The sequence below is a fragment of the Metopolophium dirhodum genome, chromosome 1 (assembly GCF_019925205.1).
Source record: "Metopolophium dirhodum isolate CAU chromosome 1, ASM1992520v1, whole genome shotgun sequence".
Lineage (NCBI taxonomy): Eukaryota > Metazoa > Arthropoda > Insecta > Hemiptera > Aphididae > Metopolophium > Metopolophium dirhodum.
This window is the reverse complement of record NC_083560.1, coordinates 100,174,148-100,202,135: the sequence shown is the minus strand read 5'-3', so window position 1 is coordinate 100,202,135 and position 27,988 is coordinate 100,174,148. Positions and strand designations below refer to the sequence as shown.

Below are 27,988 nucleotides of genomic sequence, written 5' to 3'. Positions count from 1 at the left end.
ATATGCACTGACGGCGCAGCTGCCCTTACTGGTTCAAAAAAAGGTTTTAAAGTTAAAGTTCTAGAGGTGTCTTCAAATATAAAGTTTAACCATTGTATGATTCATAGAGAAGCTTTAGCTTCCAAAAAACTTCAACCAGATGTTAATAAAGTACTCCTTAATGCTATAAGTGTAATACATTTTATAAAATCAGTCATTAAATTCCAGACTTTTTACTATACTTTGCAACGAAATGGGTTCTGACCATGAAAAATTGCTTCTTCATACTGAAGTAAGGTGGTTGTCTCGTGGTAAAATATTATCACGCCTTTTTGAACACAGAGATGAAGCATGAATTTTTCTTCTGGAACGTAATAATACACTTTCGGAACATTTTTTAGACGAGCAATGGCTTGCAATTCTGGGCTATTTTGCAGATATATTTGAAAAACTAAATTGTCTAAATTTAAGCCTACAAGGGAAAAATACTAATATTTTTTTTCTTTCTGATAAAATCAATGCTTTTAAAAAGAAAATACTTCTGTGGAAAAATTATATCGACGATGACAAATTTGAAATGTTTTCATGTTTATCAGAATTCCTCAGTGATAATGATTTGGATGTTATTTGTTTATTTGTTTATTTATTTGTTAACGGGCTGGGCCCTATTCAACAGTTTAACATAATACAATAATACATAATTTAAAATAATTAATACAATGACATAATTATATATATATAATATAATAATTACAGAATAATAAGTATACTAATGATAATAAAACAATATAAAAATATATAATAATAAATGTATCAGTTTTTATGAACGGTGCTCTCATTAGCCAGCCGCATCATGCGGTCTAACGGATTATTTCTTGCCATAATTGGTAGTGTGCGCAGGAATAACGAAAGGAGCATAGTAGTACGGGAAGGAACTTTGAAATTGACTATCGAGAGAAGTGAGGGAGCATCTATACGACCATCAACAAGTTTATTCAGAAATTCTATGTTAGCGTTAACTCGCCTGTCAGCCAGTGAAATGAGGCTGAGTTCCTGCATAACTAAGAAATAGTCGTGGGGAGGATGATTTATTTTTAAGACAAAAGCTGCGCAAGATAAGAACCGTCTCTGAACACGTTCTAATTGACATGAGTCAGATACCGTATAAGGGTCCCATAGGACCGATGAATACTCTAAAAGTGAACGGACCAATGAGCAGTATAATCGGTGGAAAGGCCAAGTGACGTAACCCTCATTTTTTTCAAAAGTGAGGTTATTATTGAATATTATTCTTGACACATTAATACACATTCTGGCCAAATATTTTAACCCACAAATGAGTTTTTCTGGTACAAAATTGTATTTTTCTTCATCTCAAATGACGCAACCCTCATAAACAAAATAATGCCAAAGAACGTAAGCCATAACACCACCAACCAGAATTGGAACAATTTACAAATTATTCCAGTCAAGTAATGTAAGCATCAACGTAAGCCTCAGTATTTAAGCTAAATATCACATTTTTACCAGCCAAATAACGTAACCCAACCCAATATGAAATGTGAAACCGTGTTTGTCGTGAAATCATGGTTTAAATAAACAACCATGGTTGTAATAAAATTAATATAATTGATTGTAGTATTATTATTGTTACCACACTGAGTTTATCACACATTGTGTGAAGACTGAAGGCAGACACAATTTTACCGCCATCACGGCGGCACCGCCAAGACAAAAGAATTTTACCACCACCGCTGCAGAGTGTTATCATTTTGTTTATCACAAATCACAATAACACATTCGCAAATCATGCTAATTGTAATTAAAATATTCTGCATTTCTGTTTTTTGTTAGTTATTTTCTTATTTAAGTATATTACATTACCTGCATATTAGATAATTCGGTTTAACCTGTTAGTGCCAATTATTTACCATGCAAAGAAACAGAGTTATAAGAATGTTAAGTTCCATTCAAGAACCTGCCATCGAAAAAAAAAAGCGAGCACGTTTGGTTAAGCACTAACGTAGTAGATAATAATATTATAACTAATGATGATGATGATAATAATCGGATGAACTACGTGAAAAATTGGTTGTCTACAATTCCTAGTATTAATGAAAGTACAGAAGTTGAAATTTTACAAAACGAACTTGAGTTTAATCATGACCAAATGTATGACAATACTGCTAATATTAATAGTGATGTGTATGAATGCATTGTGATTAATGTCCCCCCAGACAATAATTATAATAATAATAATATTGCTAGTGTAGATATATTATTATATATAATATTTTTTTTCAGTTAATTTTATTTATTTGTTTATATTATTACTTTGTTATTTGTACATAGTTATAATACTGTTATTATGATAAATTGTTAAAGAAATGCAATATTATTTTTTACCAAAATGGACTAGAATTTGAAAAAAAATTAACCTTTTTTATTATTATAAGGTAATATTTTTTTTTCTATAATTATTATAATATAAGTAATTTTTATTTTATACAATTTTATGCTAAACATTTTTTGTATTTAAATATAGTTATTTCACTTACCTATAATGTATACTAAATTATACTCTCAGGAATTAACTATTAAAATTGTTATAATACTGTTAATTGTTATTATAATAAATTGTTAAAAAAAATACAATGTTTTTGTTAGTTAAATTACTTTAGTATTTACTTAATTGATGGTTACGTTATTTGGATACTAATTATTATTTTGGCAAAGTAGTGTAACCCACAGATATCCCTTAATGCCATATGATGTAACCCACAATGACTTTTATGTTAGCCAGCCACCTAAATTAACCCACTAATACCTCTACTTTGGTAAGTGATTACATTATGAATAAAATGTGCCTTCTTTTAATTCAATTCACACATAGAATTAAATGATATAAAGTCTTACAATAAGAAAAATTAACATAAAAAGATTAATTTGGAAAAAAGTTATTATCGTTTAAGTGTCCCTTGTAAAATTTGGTTTTTGAGGGTTACATCACTTGGCCTTTCCACCGACAATTACAGTTTTTAATGAAGAAGATAGATTGAACTCCTTTGATATGCGCATTACAAACCCAAGCGTTTTTAAGGCTTTGCAGCATATCATTTCAGTGTGGTAGTGAAAATTGAGATCGGAATTAAAGATAATACCTAAGTCTTTCTTACTACAAACCGATGTTACACTTGAACCATTGATGGAGAAAGTATAGTTAATAGGGGAGCGGTGTCTTAAAAATGACATGGAATGGCATTTATTTACATTAAACTGTAGACCAATATTATTAAACCACGAGACCAGGTTGTTAAGATCATTCTGGAGCGTAGAGCAGTCAGATAAGTTATCAATTTTCCTAAAGAGCTTCAAGTCGTCGGCAAACATGAGTAGTTCACAGTTTTTAACAGTTTCCTTGATGCCATTTACATACAAAGAAAACAATATTGGAGATAAATGTCCTCCTTGAGAAACTCCAGAAGAGACCTTTGAGATGGATGATTTGCATCCGAACACTTTTACCCACTGGACTCTGTCTGACAAATAAGATTTGAACCAAGACAACAATGGTTCACCGAACCCAGTTTTGTATAGGGTCTCGATTAGGCGGCCATGGTCGACTCTATCGAAGGCTTTAGTAAAGTCTGTGAAAATAACATCAACTTGGATGTGCTTCTCGACAGCCTTCATAACAAAATTGTTAAAAACGAGTAAATTAGTAGTGGTCGAGCGACCAGGTCTAAACCCATGTTGCTCGTCGATCAGAATAGAGTTCATTGGCGATTGAATACTTCTCAATACTAGAAGTTCAAACAGTTTGGATATGTGGCTCAAAATAGAGACAGGTCTATAATTTTTGACATCAGCTTTATCACCAGATTTAAAAATAGGAGTGACAGAGCTAATCTTGAAAGAAGAGGGAAAAACTCCGCTATCGATTGAACGCTTAAAAAGTAGCCACAGTGGAAAACATAATGAAGATTTCACATTGTATAAGAATATACCTGACAAGCCGTCGGGGCCTACGGACTTAACATTTTTTAGCGCGTCTAGACCAGCGTCAACATCTTCGATGTCGAATGAACAAGTGCTAGGTAGGTCATGGAACAAAAAAGGAGACGAATGGTCATTAGACAAAGGAGGAACATAGACTGTATTGAAGTAATGGGAAAATAAGTTAGAGACAGACTCTGTACCCGAGCTTTGAAAATTCTCAAAATGTACTGAGTGGGGAATTTCGTTGCTAGATTTATTAACTCGGACAAAGTCCCAAAACGACCTGGGGTTAGATTTTAGCATAGACTCAGTGCGAGACAGGTAGACAGTATGACATCTCTTGTATTCTGCCTTGTAAGAGGCACAAAGTGCGGAAAATTCCGCATAATCAAGGGGACAGCGTGAAGCTTTAAACTTGGCATGTGCCCTTTTCTTGCTTAAAACAATATGCTTAAGATTTTTTGAAAACCATTTCAGGAATGTCGAAGGTATATAAGACACTTCCGGAACAAAGTTTAAAATGCAAAAGTGCAAGGCGTCATAAATTGCCTTAGCAGCTTCATCAACATCAAGAGATATTATGGTCTCCAACCAATTAAATGAATTTAGGAATTCGCATATTTTTGAATAAGGAGCACGGCGGAAGTCATAATAATTATGGGAACGATCAAGTAAAGGGGAAAGTTTATCCAACTTTATCATAATATCAAGAGCCGGGTGGTAGGGATCACAAGGTACTGCTGAAGTTACGGCTTTAGAGATATAGATTCTGTTATCATTGGAGAACACAAGGTCCAAGACAACACCAAAAGAGTTTTGAATATCATTTAGTTGGAAAAAGTTAAAGAACGCAAATGCATCAGGGATACATTGAACTCTGGGATTAGAAACCGTATTGTAAAGTAAACCAAAATCATCGTTGGACCATATAATATCTGGCAAATTGAAGTCACCACAAAAAATGAATACACATTCTGGATGAAGGAGAAGAACAGATTGTACAGCGGAAATAAAAGACTCATAAGCAGAAAGCGGGCAATTAGGAGGAAAGTACACTGAGCACACTACATAGTTGATGTTATTATAACTAAGTTTAACAAATAGATGTTCAACATTAGTAGCTGGAGTGTAAATTAAATTAGATACTATGTCACTACGAATGGCAATGAGAGCGCCGCCACCTCTAGAAAAATTACTTGTTAAACTATTTCTATCACATCTATAAATAATGTAGTTGGATAGACCAAGTTCACTATCATAGAAGCTGTCGCATAGCCATGTTTCAGTGAAACAGATAAAAACATAATCAAAAACAGCGACATTACATTTTAAATTACTTAGTTTGGTTCTTAACCCGCGGCAATTAAGTACATAAATCACTACATAAACAATAATCCTTACCATTATAATTATAAGCGTGTATATCAACAGGAAGATCACAGATAGGCGTACATGAAGAAATTAGTTTTTTGGAGAGTCGGTTAGAATCATCTCGGGCGTAAGACGACCCCAAAAGCGTTTGACCATTACGCCATCAGGCCAGAATGTAGGTTTGAGGACTTCATCAAGCTTCTCCGCAGGCAGGCGCACATGGAATGAAGAATATGATGGGTGTTTTGTCACTAATTTATTTATGGTCACATCTGAGTAGCTATTGAACAATTCAGATTCAAGCATAGTGGTCGTTACAAGTGGCGCAAGTCTTGAGACAAAGATATCAACATGCCTCCACACCGGCACTGAAGACAACTTGGAGGATACACTTTTATGAGAGCCAACGATAAATTTTGATTTTATGGACGAGGGTAAACTAGTAGTCGATTGGATTGCAGGCTGTCTAGAATGAGTATCCACATTCGGCTTGGAGAGTAAAGTAGTTGGTAGATTGTTTGAACCAGTATTTAAATTAGGAGAAGTGGTAACCTTAGCAGTCATATTGAGACGGTTTAGCTTATCATGTAACTTAAAGTTACTAAGTGCTACAGATTTGAGCTCATCGACAACAGATTGAAGAATAGTGGCCACATTTAATGAGTTCTCAAAAGATAGCGATGTAGGGTTAGAAGAAGATCCTTTTAAGAATGTTGACAATTCCTCACTCAATTTCACACCAGTAGGTAGTGATTGAGTAATAATGAAGTCAACGAGCATGCTTTTTGTCCACTTATTGAGTTCAGTAGTAAGTGGATCATTACTTTGGGCCATTGCGTTAAACGACTAATAGTTTAACTAATAAGCAAATAATCAAAATTAATTAAAATAAGACGCCTTTGAAAATGTAGATAGGCCAATTAAATTACACCCGACGCTAAAAGCAGCTATATGTGTTGGCCTTGACACGTGCCGTGTTTTAATCGAGAAAAATTCAGACGTGGGACGCCGCTATTAATATGATAAAAGAAATTATAACTACTCAACTAATAAGTTTACAAACAAACTTTAATGCACGGTTTGAAGATTTCCCAGAAGAAAGTCTAGGTTGGATAAGAAATCCATTTCATATTAATACCAATGAATAAAATTAGGAAATTTAAAAATAAGCGAAGAACTTATTGACTTGTCATCAGATGAAAATCTACGTATCAGATTTCAAGAAAATGTATGTAATACATTTTGGATTTCCATCAAATCTGAATATCCAGAATTATCAAAACAAGCAATATCAATTTTACTTCCTTTTTCATCAACTTATTTATGCGAAACAGCATTTTCAACACTAACGATAATTAAAAACAAATATCGCTCCAGACTAAATGTTGAAGCTGATTTAAGAGTAGCAGTGTCAAATATCAAACCAAACATAGAATAAATCATGTCTACAACGCAAGCTCAGGTCTCTCATCAAAATAATCAAATAGTAATTTTATAATTTAAAAATATTAAAATTTTGATTATCATTATAATAATACATTTTTTAATTTTAGATTTTAGATTTTATAAAACTTTAATTTTGTATTTTTTTTTTCATGTTTTTGATTAATTAAATTAAAGAAATATTAAAATTGCCTAAAATTAACGATTTAATGTATATGAATAAAATGTGTGTATACATTAAAACTATCAACTAAATATATCATAGACTTACATAATGTTGGTAGGAAGGGGGTCGTATTATAAAAATAAATCATTTTGGGGGGTCGTGGATCAAAAAAGGTTGCGCACCACTGTTCTAAACAATGTAGTAGATTGTGATGGTGACTACAATACAGGTAGGTAAAAATATTTATTATATTGGTATACCATGGTCATAATGTCAATTGACATGTTATACAAATATGTTATTAATGTCAATTTATAATACATAAATTAATGTTTTAAATTAATTTGTAACAATATTAAATATATAAATATTATCATTTTATTAGGGTCTCAAAGTGTAGATGTGGAAGATATTGTTGATGATGGAACATCAAACAATTTGTGTAATCGTGGTTCAGGTATGAATAAATAATGAATGAGCATGGGTGCAACTACTAGCTATGGGGAGGAGGGGGGTGGTGCTTGGGAGCATAGGCTTTTCCAGACCTCCATGGCTGGGGAGGCCAGTTATAAAATTTAAATTATTTACTTGCTACAGCGATCTATAATCTATATCTATACTTATTTTTGTTGTATGGAAATTATATAGCACCTGGAATTTGTTCACCCCGCCAAATTAAAGATTTTCTTGATTTTAAAATTGGTTTCCTGTGCTATTACAACTATGGACTAATAAATAAGGCCTATTAACTAATGTGCTATTTAGTTAATTTTTTATAAATATTTTATCAACTTACTATACATCAACCTTCTCTACACATCTTATTACAGTTATTACACAATAAACAGTACACATAAAACAGTTATTTATCAGTTTGGTTAAAGAAGAATTTAATAAATATTACAAATAATAAAATCCAATAAATTTAAAATTTTAATTAACAATTCCATTCGCTTATTAACTGGTTTTAGTATTTTAAAAGTTTCAATGACATCATCGATATTTATATTGTAGGCAGACTCCTGTTCAATACTTATTGTTAATAACGCATCCAAACGGTCTTGCTGCATTGTGCTCCTAAGTTTTGTTTTAATAATACTCAGGCCCGTGCGCAGGATTTTAGAATGGGGGGTGTTTTGAAAAAAAAAATGTATAACATAGATACATCAATAATCAGCAAATAGTATTATAACTTATTTATATTTATTATTAATTTTGTAAGTACCTTTGTTAAATGTGTTTTTTAACAATACCTACTATAAAATACAAATCATTTTTTTAATAAATTAACTCGACGAGGGACAGAAGAGAATTGATTCAGTGCTTGATTTATGTCCACGTTTATATCACGATGTATATTCAATGATGCCAGTCCATTTAAGCGATCTTCGCCCATTGTTGATCGTAGGTAAGTTTTCAGCCGACGTAATGTAGAAAATGACCTTTCATTAGTCGTTGTAGTCACAGGCAAAACTGACATTACACGTAACATTTTATGGACATTTGGAAATGCATCTGCATTACAAATATCAAGGGCATCAAGGGCGTTTCGAATATTTTTACCAACTAGTCGTCGTCGCCAAATTTCTACCTCACTTAGTCACTTATCCAAATTTCTGGGGAATCGTCGTGTAAAATTGAACTGTAGGTTTCAAACAACGTTTTACAAGCAACTTTGTCCAAAGATGTAGTTTCAATAGGAAAAAGACATGAGAAGTTGGACAAAATATTTCGATGTTTGAGGAAGCGATCTTGAAGATAAGTGAAAATTAAATCATGATATGGTATGTAAATAATAATTTTATAATAATCTGCTACGGAGTCTGTGATAATGTTAGAACGGTTAGTTTGGCGTGATACGAGTCTTGGTTTAGTCACAGGTATATTGTACTTCTTACAAATATCTTCTACAGTCACAAAAATGTTGTTGAAGTTTTCTGTAGAATATTGTCTTCTTTCTTCAAGTTCGTGTTTTGCTGCACCTGCTAACTTAACAGCCTCAACCAAATCTTGATTTTCTGTTTGTAAAACTCTACTCAATGATAAAGCCAATGCATGTACTCAATGCAAAACGTGAATTGATACTTGAAACTCTAAGGTTTTTATTGCTGAAAGGAGTTGAAAAGATCCGGATGTTGTTTTTGAATCTGTCCAAGTACTTGAAATGTTTTCTAAGGCGTCAATAACAGCTGGTTGTAAATCTATATAGGTTCCAATTGATTCATGCTGTTGTACCCACCTTGTTGCGCAGTATTTTTTAAGTTTTTTTTTTTTTTCTTGTAACAAAGTTTCATTATTTTGTATTGCATCATGAAGTGCAATTTGTTGTTTTGGTGTATTTAAGAAGTTGTAAATAGATTGGACTGTACCAAGACAGTTTCTAATTTGGGGGATACTACATGCGGCACTAACTGCTAAATTGAAACTATGGGCAGCACAGTGTGAGTAGAGAGCTAAATGATACTTTTCTCTGATATACGCTTGAACTCCGTGAAATTCACCACTCATAGTACTAGCCCCGTCATACCCTTGTCCAAATAAATACGCACAGTCAATTCCAGAATATTCAAGGAAATCCAAAATAACATTTGATAAACCTTTCCCAGTTACATCTGCTACAGGTACAAAGCATAAAAAATCTTCACGTATTTTTAATTTAGCGTCATCATTATTTAAATACCTTACACATATTGAGACTTGTTCTATGCCAGCAATATCGGCAGTTTCATCTGCTGTTACTGAAAAAGCTTGAGATTTATTGACTCGTTCAATAATCTGTTTTTGAATTAAATTATGAAATATGACAATAAATTCGTTTTGTATACGGTTACTTATATACATGGCATTTTTTGAGGAATTTTGCAAAAAAAGTATTAAGCTGATCGTCAGTTTTTGCTCAATATCTTAAAAGAGCCCGAAAATTACCATCGTTAGTTAAAGGTTCTTCGGAGGTTATTCTCCCTGAATCATTTGAACCACGAAGGGCCAAACCCTGCCGGCCACATAATATTAAAGTTTCGATTATAGGAATCAAACATTTTTTACTTTCATTAATGAAATTTAATAGTTGTTCCGAAATTTGTAAATCAACTGGTAAAATGTTTTGGTTATCAATTTCTGCTCTCATATTTGATTTTAATAATGAAGTTTTATGATACTCTAGTGAGTTATGGTAACTAAATGATTCTAAAGCTTTTTTCCAGTTTGTAAACGGTTTTTTAACTAACAGTCCCAACTTTTGATGTCCAATTCCTCCACCTCCGACAGAAAACAACACACAATACTTACAAAATACGCCATTCATAATTGCTGAATAAGCCAACCATTTATATTTAAGCAACCAACTTCTTTGAAATTTGAAATTTCTTTTTTCGGAAACAGGAAATTTATAGTCTTCTGGAGGAGTCCAAATCAAATTTTGAAGTCCCGTAAACAAGTCAATAGTTTCAGTTGCAGCCGTTGCAGGTTTATTCACATATAATCCTATGTCATGTTGGTGCACAATCTCTGGAAGTGACACTGATACATTTGTTTCTGGAGATGCATTTCTCGCTGGTTCAGTTGGTTGTGACTGGTTATTAAAACTATTTTCCTGTAAATAAAATGTAAAAATTAATCAGATTAATTGAATAATTGTGTTCATAGATTTAAATATTGCATTTAATAAAATGTATTATATAAAATATTTCGACAACAATTAACAATAGATTTCAAATCACGAACGGGATGACTATATTATGTTCTATAGCACACGCGAAAAATAAACATACCTCTATATTATAATAGTAGTCCAATTTAATTTTTAAAAATGATTTGAATTATTAGTAATTATAATTAATTTTAATGTACTTACTATCTCATCATTTTCTAGCCGTGGTTTTTTGAAAAACGTTCGAATGTCCATTTTGATGTTATTTCTAACGGCGTGTTTGTATAACACTATAACTAACGTCTCACTGTGAGCTTACAATCGTTGTGTATGAACTATGATTATAAACAACTTTTAAAATTCCCGAAATCCGTTATCGTGTAATCTCGTGTTCTACTAATTGCGGTCGAATAAAATATTGTTGTGTGGCATGTATGCTCTATACTTATATTCATACATTTATTGTCATTATATTTTATCGATAACGGCAACGATTACGAAAGTCGATAAACAGCAAACATGAAGACAACACTATACTATATTATTATAGTATTGTACTATTATGTTATGCATTATTATTTATTACAAATAAGGTTAGAAAATATGATGTATAAGTAATAGATCAAAAATGAAAAACACAATTTTTTCGGCCATGGGGGGGGGGTTTGAACCCCCCCCCCCCCCTTGCGCACGGGCCTGATAATACTTATCATTATCGTTGCACATTTGAACAGTTTTTTTAAAAATGTCTTTGAATTCTTTTTCGTTGTTTCTTAATGATATTAAAGATTGTTTCAGTGATGTAACAAGTTAAACAGCAGTTAGTAAATTTATGTCTGAAGATTGCAGATACATACTTACTTTTAAAACTAAGGATAAAATAGGATTTAACATAAGCATTGCAAATATAAATTCAAAGGTTTTCATTTGATTTAATATTCCTAATGCTTTTGCTCTTCCATCAGACTGCTTTGTTCTATCATAAATTTCTTTTATAATAACCAACAATGCTGTATAATTTTCTTTAATGGCATTAACTGCTTCTGCAAGGCAGTCCCACCGTGTTGTTGATACAGACTTTAAGGTCTTAAGTTGTAAGTTTAAAGAATTTGCAATTGTTTCCAAAATACCGTGTCTAGTGCAACTGCCTTCAATAAATGAGTAGATCAACTAAATGTTACCAAACAAATCAAATGTTATTCTATTTTCTCTCCCAACTGAAGGAGGGTTTTCATGCTTTAGGTTTTAGCACGTCATTAATTTTACTCTAGTTGCGCCCATGTGAATGAGGATCTGCAACATCAACATGTATTCCTTTCTTTCACAATGGCAACTCTCTGATTCAGTACAAGGTAAAGGAACTATTATATGTTTTCTAAAGAAGTATATTATGTTCATTGGCTGAATAGTTTTCTTTCTGTATATAACTTATAATAAATCCTTTTGCTCTAAACCAAACTAGAGAGTACCTAGTAATCGTGGAAGTACGGAATACCTTAGTGGCTTAGTTGCTATATTACGCCCAAATACAAATGTTGGTGTTGCGGAAAAAAAAGTAACGAGTACTTTAGTAATGTAATTATGGAAGTACAAAAAGTAACTTTAATTTTATATAAATTACTAACAATAAAATGTAATTAAATTACAATCAAATTACATAAAAAGTAATTGTGCTACAGCTAACTTAAGTTACTTCAAACACTGATAGTTTGTATATATTTTTGTTTATTGATTATTGATGATTATTTTACAATATGATTGGCTTGTTGCTTGCTTTTAATTTTTTGATTTTTTTGCTTTAGCATATGTTTTACAAAATTATGAAGTGAATAGTGATATGTAATACCCTTGAACTAGAATCCAGATCATTAAATGACCGATTCATCATCCTGTACTCCTAAATCCAATTTGTCTGAAAATGTAATCTCCGCTAAATCTAAAAATATTATTAATATTAATGAATCTAAGCAGATAAGGTCCAAGAAAGTGTACAAAGGTTTATCTATTTTGAATAACAAGCGATTAGCAAAAACAGAAAATAGGTACCACAATATTTGAAGATAAACTACACAGTAATAGGTTAAAAACGAAAAAGTTGATCTTGAAGTAAATAAACTAGAAAAACACTCATGACACAAAAAATAAAATTTGATGTGGAAAGATTGGAAAGTGGATCTCGTCAATACAAATTTAAAGGAGAAATATTATTATTGGAACTCAAGCACAAAAAAAAAAGTTTGGACTTGAGTAAATACATATTTGCAGGTATAATCATACAAATAATTAAGTTATGAGTAATGTTTAACGTAACTGTTCACAATTTAAGCATTTAGTATAAGATTATAAAATAAGTTGATTTTTTTTACATAATATTTATTTTCATTTTTATAACTTTATAACTTTATAATAATAATTTATTTATTATAGTTGAATAATAAATATATAATTTAGTATATATAAATAATTCTAATGAATAATACAAAAAATGTACAAATAATAATATACATGTATTATATTACTAACTAATACTTACCACTATAACATGGCTTTTATGTAAATACCAGGTCAATTAACTGTCCTCTGACTAAATTGCCTGTTTGGCTTCAGGGTTCATATCAATTTCCAGAAGTAAGTCATTATCACCAGAATTTTCGTCGGCTGGCATTTCATTACATTGTTCTTTTAAATCTAATACAAGAAAATCACAAGAAAAACAGCTGTTCTATAGGAAATTCATGGAGGATCTTATGGTGGAAAAAATTAAACACCACTCCGTTTCCCCAGTCCGCCGGACCATTCCCGTCGATTCCCTATAGCGCGACCAATCAGGCGGCGGCGTCGGTCGGTTTTTAAACATTTTCGAAAAATGTTACGCTTTTTACGCTGTTTTTCGCCTTTTAGACATTTTCTTATTTTACATATAGTTCGTTTGTTTCAAAAGCCGAGTGGTTTGTACGCGATATCGGTCCTTAGCCATCGCAATCGACGCCAGCGTAGGTCGTTATTATTGCTTTTTTCGTGTTTCTCGATTCGTTTCGTCTTTTCAACTGCCGTTTGTGCTCGATTTGTTAATTTTATTTCTTTTGAACCCTGTGGATATGCGGTTTGTATGCAAATTCGGTTTGTAGACTTAAAAATTCGCGTTTACGAAATGTCAGTCGATCTTCGTTCAACGCACAAGTGCACAATATTAATCTATACTGTTTTTTTTTTGTTTTGTTTTTGATTCAATAAATATTGCATTATGTGATTGTAGACATATTGTTTGGTCCTTCATAACGTAGCTGGTATATTGCTTAACGTAAACACAAATAAATGTATTATTTAAGCATACATAATAATGTAATAATAATAATAACGGTCAGATAAGTGAATAAAATACAATTAAAGTTTAAACAGTGTGTAGAATTATGATACATAGAATTATATACGATTATATCGATGTATATCGAATATATTGGTTTACGTCGCTCCGTAGACACACAGCTTAATTGTTGAAGTTTTGACCGTAATTTGTAACACGAACTGTGGCTCGATAGGTTAGGCGTAGGTGGTGTTAGGTAGGTCCGAGTTCGAAACCGTCGTAACTCTCTTCGGGCGGCCACCGACTGTACCGTATTCTAAGGCACCGGCTGGCTTTTGCATTTTTTCACGTTATATTTCATAAATAATATACGTGTTAATTTTACATTATATGACTGTATATTATATATTATGTACCTATATGTTATTTAAATTATTAGGAATTTAACACATATTATTTTCTTTAAATTGTCATTGTTATTATATCATACTAATTTGTTTTATTTTTCGTAAGTTATTTCGAATGTTGTGTGATTGGGTTTTTGGAAAATACTATTTTTTCTCTTCACTTAAGCCGCGTGTACATTGGCGAGCGGCGAGCGGCGCGTTAGGAAAAAAATTTAAGCCCATGTAATTAAATTGGAGTGTGTACATTGATTACTAGCTGCGAGCGGCAATTACGAGCGGTAGCGACGTGTCACGTCGCGTCGCGTCACAGATCGAACATGTTCGAATTTTGACGTGCGTTGCTCTTGAAAATATACTATACTGATATCAGTTTACAGACTACAGTTGTTATTTTACTTGTTAACAAGCAACATCACTCATGTCGAAGAAGACAAGTCAAAATACACGGGAAATTTTAATTTCCGAGGTGCAGACAAAACCAAGTCTTTGGGATGACACACATCCGGGATATAAAAATTGTGAAAGGAATAAAAAAATATGGGCAGAAATTGGAAAAATCGCTGGATTGACTGGTATTATACATTTTATAATATATTATAATATAATAAACTAATATTAATTTTCTTTAAATAATATGTATAATATTATAAATTACAATTAACTCTCGTTATGTCAAAGCTCAAGGGGGCAGAAAAAAATAATATTAATTATTTTAATTCTATTAATTCTATATTATAATATTTATAGTAGGTTTAATAGGTAGTAGTTGGTACTTGGCGGATACTCGAACGTATTCTATGCACTATTATATAACACTATATTATACTGTACGTACAAGTGTGCGGTGTGGTGTACGACAAGAATTATTATATTTTTAGAATAGTACTAACACCAAAACCTTAGATAAGATATAAAAAGTGTTGAATGTAAACAACACACTCTGTATTATATAGATTATAAGCAAATTATTCACACATTTCACACTGTAGTACAGCAGACGCTGAATAGGCATTTTATATTTCTATAGCATATTCGTTATATGTACTAGCCTGTAGGACGATCAGTCGTTGTTTTATATTACGCATCGGAGCACTATAATTATTCATATCAATTATACATATTATTATATTATTACATATTATATCCGATCTTACATTTATTTACCTTTAGCTTCTGTATATCTGTGTACCTCAACATTATTAAATATAATATATTTTTATTCTTAATTTCTTGTACACCAATAAAAAAAAAATAAAATAAATGTACCAACAACATTGAACTTGTTTTTTTGAATAATATTTTAATTCCACATATTACTAAAAATAATAATTAAAGCGTATTGGCAATACTACAATAAAAATATTAAATAAGATAAAATATTATAGATATAATATTCAATTTTACATAATAACCTACTGAATTTATATTAAAAAATAATCTACGAACGCATTTCTTATGTCTTTGGCTCTTTGAAGAGCATTTGCGCCTCTCGCTCGTTGAACCATTGTTTCATTTTCCCAAGTATTTTCTGTGCCAAGCATAATGTTGCAGTAATCTAAATCACTATTTCCATCTTTTTCCCTGATAATATTGTGTAGTATACACATACATTTTATAATGATAATAGCTTTCTTTGAGCTGACTTCTGTTTTTTCCAAGTAGTCTCCATTTAGCCCGAAGTATACCAAAAGTGCACTCAATGCATTTGCGTGCTCTCGATAAATGATCGTTAAAATTTTCTGTAGCTGCATTTAAACCTCGAGAAGGACGCATTAAGTATGGCTTTAACGGATATGCTTCGTCGCCAATTAACACATGAGGAACTTTAATATTTGTCCCCGGCAAATTTTTTTTCTGGAGGCATATTAAATTTATCGTTGTCTATCAAATAAAATAATTCTGAAGATGCAAAAGTTCCACCATCACTCTGTTTTCCTCTTGCGCCAACTTCAATTGTTAAAAATTTTTTATCAGCATCAGCAACTCCTTGCAAAACCAAAGAAAAATATTTTAGATAGTTGAAGTGGCTTCCAGAATGGGAAGGACATTTAATTTGGCAATGTTTTCCGTCTATTGACCCAACGCAATTTGGAAATCCCCAACGCTTATAATAATCAATAGCCACTTTTTCCAGGTGTTCTTTTGTTGGTACTGGCATAAATTCATTAACAAGTTCTTCCCATATAGCTTGACAAGTCTCATGAATAATTTTAGCTATTGTGCAAGCACCCATTCGCATCGAAAAAGCCAAGTTTCGAAATAAAAGACCCGTTGATAAATATCTATATAAAACCATAAATTGATATGTTATAATATCTAAATAATAAATACTTTTTTACAATTTACCTAGGTATTAGTAAATAATGAATAATATGTTTTTAAAACAGTGATTTTAAGGACTTAAAATTAAAATTTCAAAAATCAGGCTTCTTTTTTCTTATAGAACCAGAAATACCTCTCCTCTATAATTTTGTTAATAGGCGTTTTTACGATAAAACCACTCAGTAACCCATTATTTTTTAGGACATGATGCAAAAGATAAATGGAAAAATTTAAAGGATAAGTTCAGGAAAGAATTGCAAAAAATACCAATAAGTCGTTCGGGTGACGGTGGTAGCGAATACAGAAGCAAATGGCAATTTTTTAATTCGATGATGTTTGTTAAAGACACTATAATACCTAGCAGTATGTCCGGAAACTTAAGCATTGAAGAAAATTCTCAAAAATCATTTTCTGGAGCTTCAGATAATGAAAGTTTTATAGAAAGAGTGGATACGCCATTAACTGCTGACGCTGAGGCTTTATCACCCCCACGTCTATTTCTCAAACCACTTCTACTTCAAATTATTACATTTTTTCGTAATAACACTCAAAATAATACGGTAATAACACGCACAGAACAGTCAAAATACAACTATGTACTGAAAACAAATTTATAAAAATATAGCATTCCGCTGATGAAATAACGCGCCTCAATGTACACACGTTGCCGCTGGTCGCTCACCAAGCGTCACCGCCACCGACGCCGCCGCTTAACGCTCGCCGCTCGCCGCTCGCCAATGTACACGTGACCTTATAGCAGCTAGACATACTAGACTTATTTTCTGCAGCACACGTACAAGTCCCACCCCGCCAACAACGAGGTACCCGGCTACTCGTGGGTGGTCGACGCCACGGTTGGTGGCATTATGGCTGGAGGAATAGGATGGCGGAGCGTGATGTTGCCCCGCCAGTAGACGCTGTATGGGCTCTATGATCAAGGATTTTGCCAACGATGTCCTCAAAACAATATGTATAGGTAGGAATGTGGCTATGACTATGTCCAGAAGCACATTCTCGGAGGGTACGGTACTGTTTAGGGGAACAATGGAGTCACCGGTCGGCAACTCCTTCAATATCAGAACATTAGACTCGCCGAAAGGATTGGACGCGAACCATTTTCGGGAACTTTCCTCGCTAGACCACCCGCCGGGCGGACAGGCCATCATCGACAAATCCAAGGAGTGTTTGCTCCAGGCGCAGATCGCAGAACTGCAGGCAAAGATAGCCGAACTTACCGCACCCCGCCAGGACAACGAGGGTCGCGAGAAGTGGAACAGCGACGACGTTGGCCCGCCGCTGAGCAACGAGGCTTTGGTCGGTGGAAAGGGGCCGTTGGACAAGCAGGGCGTTGACCCGCTCCAGGCACAGCTCGGTGTTGGAGCGACGCACGCTCTGATAAAGAAACAAGCCGTAGTTTCTGTAATAGGCGAGTGGGAGGCCTCGAGGGGGGATTAGGCTGTAAGTGCACTCCATGTAGGTACAGGGTGAATGAGTGGGAGAAGCCAGCCCCAATCCACCCGGAGCCCAGGGTGGAGCAGCTCTAAATATGCGAAACACTTTAGACAGAAACTATCGCAAGAAGAGGCCAAACGGGGAGTGAACCTGGATTGCGGATGTGGATCACCGGGATGGGAGGCACCCGGAAGTCCTATGGTGTGGAGTCTCAAACGCTTTAGGATGGGAAGGAATCACAAGTGTGGGTGCCGCTCATTGCCGCCTGGACTACTGGAGGACGGTCTGCACATACTTGGTCGCCTGCAACCAGGGTCGGTCTGTGACACCATCCTAAGCCAATACAAGCATTTGAGAAAAATGAAGCCCAAGGCATGCCAGCACGGCGTCATGACCATGTGCAAGATCATGACGGGGTTGATGAAAATGGGAGGACCATACATTCACCCCCACTGGCGACAACTATGCTACTGGGAGCTCCAATATGGTTACGTGCCATATAAGAACATAGCAGATATGAAGCAGGAGGTGGAAGAATGGTTGTGTGAGAGAAACTCGCTAGGAGGCCCCCTCGGCGAAGACGACTACATGGACAAACTCTACCTGGCCACTCAAGAATTCATGGCAGAACACTGGAAGGTACCCGAGAGGGTTATGTCCGCCAAGGAATGGGTTATGAACGGCAGATGGATGGAGGGTAAGAGTGGGGACGGTAACACCACAGTTATAGACATAGATGATAAGCCCACACGCAGCCGCAGAATGAAGACAGTCGAGGGCATCACTACATCAGATGACAGCATGGCTATAGAGCTGGTCACACCATACAGAGAATTGATGCAGGTAATGCAGAAGGCAGAAAGCCGAAAGATCCGCCCAGTAGTAAAGATAGGGAACAAAGTAAATAGAAAAATGAACTACCTGTCACATGTACTGGAGGACGGGTTCCGAGGCAGCATGGCATCAACATTGTTTGCAGGTCCAGCGGGCAACGAGAAGATAGATACCAATATCATCGAGGCTGTGCGGGACGAAACAACCTGGAAAGTACCACTAGATCAAGGGAACTTCGACAAGCGCCAAACGAGGGTATCGGTCGCCACCGTGATGAAGGCAATATGGGACCACATATTACCAGAGGTAACAGCAGAACCTGACATAGAACGAGTATGGGCTGCGTTATGGGACTCCCTATTCGTTAAGGGCGCAAGGGTGACCGCCGGAAAATTCGAAGGTGAGTGGGACAATGGACTGCTGTACTTGATACCATTATCAACATTGTCAGTTTCAAAGTCATACATAAGATCACAGAAGCACGACTAGGAAGGAGTGTGCACATATCAAACCTATATGCACAAGGTGATGACGTGATACTCTCGACCAAGTCACTAGATGCGGCCGGTATGATAATGGATACGTACGAAAAGCTGGGCTACGAAGTACATCCCCTAAAAACGTTCATATCAAGGAACAGAGCCGAGTTCTTAAGGCGGAGTTATGAGAGAACAGGAGTTACGGGGTATATAGCACGATCAACGGTAGGAATACGTTTCAGAAATCTGGCACAAGAAGAACCGAGTGCCAAAGCGGAGAGAGCGTACTCTGAGTTATGTCAGTGGAATCTGATTGCACTATACTCCGACCGGAATAAGAACGTACCCGGGCGGCGGACTAAATCAGGTTTGTAGTGCGCCGGTCGTCTCTGATTGGCTGAAACATTTACGGTCGCATCGGTATACAGCACTGTCTCAAATTACCACATAATACACCGTGTTGTAGTGATTCAGCTGCTCATCAGCATACAACGTTTGCTGCTATAGTGCTATTTAGTTGATTTTATTTTATACTACGATTTGTTTATTTGAAGTGATACTGTCATCATTATGAGTTCTTCAGATGAAAAAACACCACAAATTATGACTCCAAAGAAAAAGAATCCTAAAGGAAAAGTAAGTTAACATTGTTTTTTTCTAATTAATTATTACAAATTTTTACAAGAAAATTATCACATACTATTAACCTACCATTAACCTAGCTAAACTAGCAATAAAATATATATTTTTTTTAATGCCGGTTCACAAGAAGCATATAAAATATTTTTGAAAAGCTTAGCGCGTATGAATTAAGTCCTACCATAATAAAACGTGTGTTTTTTGCGATATTAATCAAATCATTCAAAATAGTATCGGTACATCAAAAGTGTAAATCGAGTTATATATATTTCATTTAAACGATGTTCATCTAAATCGTATAAAATGGTTACATGGTGTAATATAACGTACGTTTTTCTACCGTTTCTTTTGCTTTACCTTCAATACAATAGGTTTCGTAACATTCCTTTTTCGACCGTTAAGATGACCCCTCTTATTATGAGATACAGGTGTTCAGTACGTGCCTGCGTGAAACGGCTATTACAAAATTCCACATATTACATTTAAGTATACACGATTCCACATGATTTTTTTCATGTATAATAATATAATAAAACATTTTAAAACTATTGAATATTAAAAAAGTTAATGCATTAATCAAATAGACCTGTTACACCCTGTACACTGGATGTTTCAGCATTATTTGACAATTATAAAAAATTATAAAAATCCCTGTTAATGTATATTAATTAAGCCTTTATATATTTTGAAAGTTTGCGAAATTTTTCATTCAATTATCGTATTTCTATCGATATTAGTTTTTTATATCATTTTTAGTCAGATTATTTTGTCGAAAACTTATCGTTACACGCTTGTAAAACAAGTATAGAGAAAAGAGATGTATTTATGAACACTTTTCAATTTATTATAGAATAACAAACATATTACTTATCTTTTTGAATAAAAAATAATATTAATTAAATAATGGTTCTTACTTTTCAGCCTGTCTGTAGTGGTCAGAAATTGATCATTATCAACCACTACAAGTCGGTATTGAACAATAGCGGCAAGATGAAGTTTCGTGAGCTCATCACTCACATTTCTGAAAATCTTGGTATTGGTTACCACACAGTTCGTAAAACAATATCAGAATACAATACTACAAAATGTGTGAAATCACCTAACCGAAAAAGACAAAAGCCTGGTATTGTTGACAAAATAGATGAATTTGATAAGAACGCAATACGCAGAAAAGTTCATTCATTTTGGTTCAACAAAGAACTGCCAACAATTCCAAAGTTATTATCGGCAATAAATGAAGACGAAACCTTGCCAAATATTAAAAAGACTTCTTTAGGAATAGTGCTTAAAAGTTTAAATTTTAAATATACTAAACGTCAAAGAAATAGTTTCCTTTTAGAAAGAAGTGATCTGGTTGCTTGGCGTAGAAATTATTTGCTACAAATTCGTCAATTTCGAGAGGAAGGAAGACCAATCTATTATTTGGATGAAACGTGGATTAATGTTGGGGACTGTAGCACCAAAGTGTGGGTTGATCAAACGGTCACATCACATAGAATGGCATTCCTGGAGGGACTGTCGACCGGTGCACCAAATCCAACAGGTAAAGGGAAACGCTTGATCATCCTTCACATAGGGTCTACCGATGGTTTCTTACAACGTGGATTGTTATGTTTTGAATCTAAAAAAAATACGTCCGATTACCATGACGAAATGAACGGGCAGACATTCAAAGAATGGTTTGAAGAAATATTGCCTCTACTCAAGGATAACGCCGTTGTGGTGATGGACAACGCACCATATCATTCAGTAAAATCAGAAAAGGTTCCAAATATGAGTTGGAAAAAGGGGAGGCCGTAAATTTCCGGAAAATAATAGGCCGGAACGATAAAAATCCGGAAAGTAAAATGTGCGGAACGTAGGATTCCGGAAAGTAAAACGCCGGAAAGTAATATCCCGGACCGTAAAAATCCGGAATGTAACACTCCGGAAAGTAAAAGATCCGGGAAGTAAAATATGCGGACCGTAGTATTTCGGAAAGTAAAAATCCGGAATTAAAAATCGCGGACCGTAAAAATCCGGAATGTAAAGTCCCGGACCGTAAAAATCAGGAATGTAAAATCCCGGACCGTTATATTCCGGAACGTAAAAGTCCGGAATGTAAAATCCCGGACCGTAATATTCCGGAACGTAAAATTCCGGAATGTAAAATCCCGGAACGTAAAAATCCGGAAAAAAAATAAAAACAATGATTCTCAAAATTGTTTGGTTATATTATTACTAAATACCTTTCATTTCATATTTAAATAACGTAGTAACTAAAATTAGTAAAAAGTATGATAAAAAGGTGGATAAGTGCACCATGGGTACCACTCTTTTGTACCTATAGATCATAGCATAGAACTATACAAAAAACGATTCAGAGAGGTGACTGTGTGACAGTCTACATACCTATACTTAGATTATTTATTCAAATTTTATAACTAAAAAAATGGCTATAAATAGAATTTCTTGCAAGTAAACTTGTTTTTTTGTTAAAAGTAGGAACATTTTGAGGAATCTTGTATTACATTTTCTAATATTAGCTGTAAAAGAAAACGAATTGAGATGAGTCAAAATTCTAAAATCAGATTATCAGAAAAAATGATTGTGGATTCCCGCACAACTTTTTTACACTATTAACAACTTATGTGGAATTTTGTATGATATTTTCAGGTTTTTTAATGGAGCGAAAAATGATTTGTCGACTTTAAAATGTTGATATTAACATCTGGTGAAAATGTACTTATATATGATTGTTAGTTTTTGAGTTACCTGCACCAAAAAATAAAATCGATTTGGTCAAAAATAGGATTTGCGTAAAAATTCTCATTTTCCGACGATTTGTTTTTCCCTACGCTTTCGGAAAGTACTGACCTCGAGATGCACCAACTATAGATTTATTTTTCTATCAGAAAAGGTGCTGTAGTTGAAAATTGGAGCATTTTTACTACCTAAAAAGTTGATCACAACATTTTGAAACCAATTCGCTTTGCTCAGAATTTAAACCATACCCTACATTAAGTTACATGTTTTATAAAAATGTAGTATCAGGGACGGGTCCAGGGGGGCCTAGGGGCCTAGCCCCCCCCCCCCAGACGTATTTTTTTTATGAATAATATATATTAAATAACAAATAAACAAATTCTAAACTTCTTTTCACATTGTCGCTTTGTATATTAAATAGTCAATAATTTATTTATCACATTGATTACCTATTATGACAATATTTTTAAATTAAGAATAAAGTATAATATTTTATCATTATTAATGTGTTGTAAAAAAACTGTTGCCCCCCCCCTGATCTTTGCTCTGGATCCGTGCCTGTAGTAGTATTAAACAATATTATTATTGGACTGTTTAGAAACAATATATATTGATTTAGAATAGGTACAGTTCATATTATTATTAAGAATATAATGAAATAGGTACACGCGCTTTGACCCACGTTCGACATAAAGTAAATTGGCGTTCAACAGATTCAATTTTGTGTTTTTAGTTTTTATATTAGAGTAAATTGACCTATTATTTAACGAATAGGTAAAAATATTTTCAACGGCATCTAAATTCGATTTTATAAGTTATTATTTAGATATTATTTTACGTGAAGCAATCAGTATTGCCAGAAATATTTGAATTTGCTTGATTTAAAAAAAAAAAGAAAGTGTTTGTTTTTTATACCAGCCAAAAATTGTAAAACGTTCAAAAAAATAATTACTTAAGTTGTTTGGTGTTTTATTTTTAATTCTGTGTATAATAAAATGTCATATTACTATGAATACGTATCTCAAAATGTATATAATGTTTATAGTTGAAAATAATAAGTTGAGCTTTACAATACACGACGATTTATATAATTATACCTAGTACCTACCTATTATTGTTATTAACATTATTTTTATTATTTCGTTCGTTTCTGCGTATACTGATTTAGACGAATTTTACTATGTAGGTACATAAACATAATATATACCTACGTATTTTGTATTTTGTATATCTTGTGAAATTCCCATGCAAATATACGGGTGTGTTTTGTAGACTACCTGCAGACAACTACTGCAGCTATATATTATAATATTATATTATTATAAATTATAATATACCTATTATATCAGGCACCGCATTATCAATATCAATTTTGTTATTGATATTGATAATGCGAAGTAATTTGATTACTTTGTTACAAGTGGGTCACTGTATAATGGATGGTATTAAATTTGAATTCAATGATATAATATCATTGTATAAGAATAACGATTCTGAGCGGAGGCGGTATGTCAGTCTAGGTTTAAGACATATTATATACATATCTATGGTATTAAAAAAAAATTAGGTACCTATAATAAATTCCAAATTAATCATATCACAATATCCATTAGGTACTTATAACGCGTTATACATCAACAACAAACCGTGATACTATCATAGATATATAATAGTACACTTTAGAAGTTTCAAATACCCACGAATAATATTATACAATCACAACGAAATAACTAAAATAGTTGTCCTAGGTTTTTTAATATGTAATTTTGTCCAAATATGAATTTAAAATGTCTGTAAAAAATAACTGTGCTCATATTTTTTTTAGATTTTTTGGCTACAGTATGAACTATTTATGAGAATCTTTGTTTTAAATTTTCAATCCTTAGCTATAAAAACTAAAAATTTTATAATTTATTAATTACGATGATTGATAATTTTCGAGATTTTGATACATTTTGTCAAAATTCGATCTTTAAATGCTTATAAAAAAAATGTATTTATAATATTTTTCAATTGATATTGTAACAATATATCAGGAGCCTTGTATTAAATTTTTACACTTTTTCGCCCAACAGATAAAACTTTATTGATATTTATAGAAGCAAAAACTAAAAAAATTTAAAACTGAAAATGTCCGTAAACGGCTCAAAAAGAGTCAAAATATTTTCAAAATTGTATGGTGTTTAGAAAATGCTAATACAAACATTCAGTGAAACTTTCATGTATTTACAGTTATTCATTTTGAATTACAACAAAATAAGGAAATCGCCACATGAGAAATCGAGTGAATATCCAATGTTGTAAAAATTTGAATTTCAAACGCTCATAAAAATTTAATTTGACTTTCTTATAGAATTTTTTTTTTTGATAAATGTAGTGACGCCTCGTCTGACTCCGATTATTTTGGGACGGCTCTACTCATTTTTTTTATATGTATGTAAACCGTAATAGGATAGGTACTTTATGGATTTATATAATATTTTGTTTCTCCTTCCGCTATTAGCATAGCCTAATATCAGAAATTAAGAAAGCCAGAATGATTGCGGCATTATTAGATATTGCTTAAAAGGACGTATATGGTCATTACTAATTTTCAAGTCTGTAATTTTACCTACCTACCTGCATTTCAACGGTCAACCGCATTTGTCTACTATCATATGTCTACTACCAAAGATATGAATTAGTTTAGTTTATAAGTATATTACTAATTATTTTAATGGTGTGAATACATATTATTTAAAATATATTGCATGTAAATAAACTACCTACTATTGTAGTCTTATAACTTAAAAGTATTAATATTTTTATTTACTTATGTGAATATTGAACATATTATTAATATATGTATATATATTATAGAAGGTTTAACATGTAAGATTTAACACATTATTTACATAATTTTATATTCAATAGTATACAATTTTATAGGTACTCATCTTTGATATTACAGTATAAAAAGAAAAATAATACCTAAAATAAAAACACCAAATATTTCTTTTTATCATTAATTTTTTTGACGGCCCTAAATTCATAATACTTAGACGCCCAAGAGAACTTGCCCAATTTGCCCAACCCCCTTAGGACGGCTATGAAAATTGTAAAATATTTAAGTATTATAGTAATAGTGAAATGTTTAAAGTTTATACGATTAATACTTTTTGAATTATAACAAAATAACAAAAATTGTTTGAAGAGAAATTCCATATTTTACATTTGAACTTAACGCTATAATTATTTTTTTAATCAAAACTTGAATAAAATTTTCACGCTTTTGGAATTAAAATTTATGATTGTATGAATTTTTCACTAGGTACAGTAAATAATTCACATATTTTGATGATTTTAACGAATTTTATAAATATTTTAACTTTAAACGTTTATAAAAAAAATTTCGTGACTATGTATTTGGAAATCTTTTAATTACGGCTAGAATAACTTATGAATTTTGTATTACATTTTTAAGTTTCTACACAGAGAAAAACATTTCAATATAAATTGAAAAAAGTCAATAGGTATAATAGTAATTTTCTACTAAACATTTTGGGAACCATTATTTTTATTCCGGATTATTACGGTCCGGGATTTTACATTCCGGAATTTTACGTTCCGGATTATTACGGTCCGGGCTTTTAAATTCCGCAATATTACATTCCGGATTGTTACGGTCCGGTATTTTACATTCCGGATTCTTACGGTTCGGGATTTTACATTCCGGAGTTTTACGTTCCGTATTATTACGGTCTGGGCTTTTAAATTCCGCAATATTACGTTCCGGATTGTTACGGTCCGGGATTTTACATTCCGGATTCTTACGGCCTGGCATTTTACATTCCGGAACTTTACGTTCCGGGATATTACGGTCCGGTATATTAAATTCCGTGATTTTACGTTCCGTATTATTACTTTCCGGAATTTTATAGCCCCCCGGAAAAAGGCAGATATTGTTAACTGGATACTATTAAAAGATGAAGAAATTGATATCACCAATAAGGCAAAAAGCGACCTCATAGAAATCGTGAAACGTCTCAAACCTAAGTAATTATAAAACAAATCAAATAATAATAAAAACGCTAATTAATGTTTTTTTTAGGTATAACACTTACGTAATTGACGATATTGCAAAAGAAGCCGGAAAATCAATATTAAGACTGCCCCCCTATCACTGCGAATTAAACCCGATTGAACTGGTTTGGTCGATGGTGAAGCAATATGTCAAAGCCAACAACACGACTTTTAAATTAACTGATGTAAAGAATTTGCTTTACCAAGCCTTAGATAGGGTAACACCGGGAGACTGGCAGAACTTCATATCTCACGTGATAACCGAAGAAAAAAAATTATGGCGTATGGAATTTATATGTGACGAGATGATCGATGAACTTGAGACAAATCCAAATTACATCCTAACCACAGGCGATACGTCCGACTCATCCGACGATGCCGACGACGAGGACAACGATCTCGGTTGTTGTTCTTTAGAATAATAGAATATTAATTGTTGTAAATATTTATTTTTTTGATAAATTTTAAATTAATTTTTTCTTAAAAAAAATTATTTGAAATGTTTTTTTGTCTTTAATAGTGTCATTAATTAGTGCATTCCATGTTAAATTAATATATAGTATATTATATTACATAATGTAGTTGTATTAAATTATATATGTATTACAATAAAAATATTTAATAAAGTAAATAATAATATTAAGTTATAATATGTTTAGTTTAATAATATGTTTATAATATTAAGTTATAATATGGCAGATAACAAAAAAAACTGTTGTGCATTATACTCCTATGCGTCATTACTTGAGCGCCCTGTATAATAATTACAGTAATTAATAGTTGATTAATATCATCACTTTGTATGCAATATCGTCGGCTCCCAATATAGACAAGGTGGTGGAGGGGAACCGGTCGCCGCCTGCGCGACGAGGTACGTTCTTATTCCGGTCGGAGTATACGCGGAGCATCTGCCACGATGGCAGCCGAGTGCTACATAGAAAGTATGAGTAATGTAGGACTGGACAATGATGACATCATCAATTACATTCTAACCCCCAGTGCAGTTGGCGGAGGAGGGTTAGATACAAACAGTACATTTGGTTCTGCACTCGCTGCCCGCTGTAAAGGTAGAGAGACGTGGCTCACATTTTACGTAGAGAAGAAATACCGAATCCTCATTATAAAACGAGGTTGTTG

At 33.1% G+C, this 27,988-nt stretch overlaps 2 protein-coding genes and 1 pseudogene across 2 annotated transcripts; all 3 read left to right on the top strand.

Moving 5' to 3' along the window:
* Positions 1-6,368: 6,368 nt before the first annotated feature.
* LOC132948751 (protein FAM200A-like) lies at positions 6,369-6,787 on the top strand. Its single transcript, XM_061019391.1, has 2 exons — positions 6,369-6,456; positions 6,504-6,787. Exons 1-2 carry the CDS (start codon positions 6,369-6,371, stop codon positions 6,785-6,787), a joined length of 372 nt encoding a protein of 123 aa, XP_060875374.1.
* A 7,949-nt stretch (positions 6,788-14,736) lies between these two features.
* Positions 14,737-17,181, top strand: LOC132948745 (transcription factor Adf-1-like; annotated as a pseudogene).
* Positions 17,182-19,975: 2,794 nt separating this feature from the next.
* On the top strand, positions 19,976-27,273 carry LOC132948737 (uncharacterized). Its single transcript, XM_061019368.1, has 4 exons — positions 19,976-20,041; positions 20,966-21,821; positions 26,710-26,824; positions 26,880-27,273. The coding sequence occupies exons 1-4, from the start codon at positions 19,976-19,978 to the stop codon at positions 27,271-27,273; spliced, it is 1,431 nt and encodes a 476-aa protein (XP_060875351.1).
* The last annotated feature ends 715 nt before the right edge of the window (positions 27,274-27,988 follow it).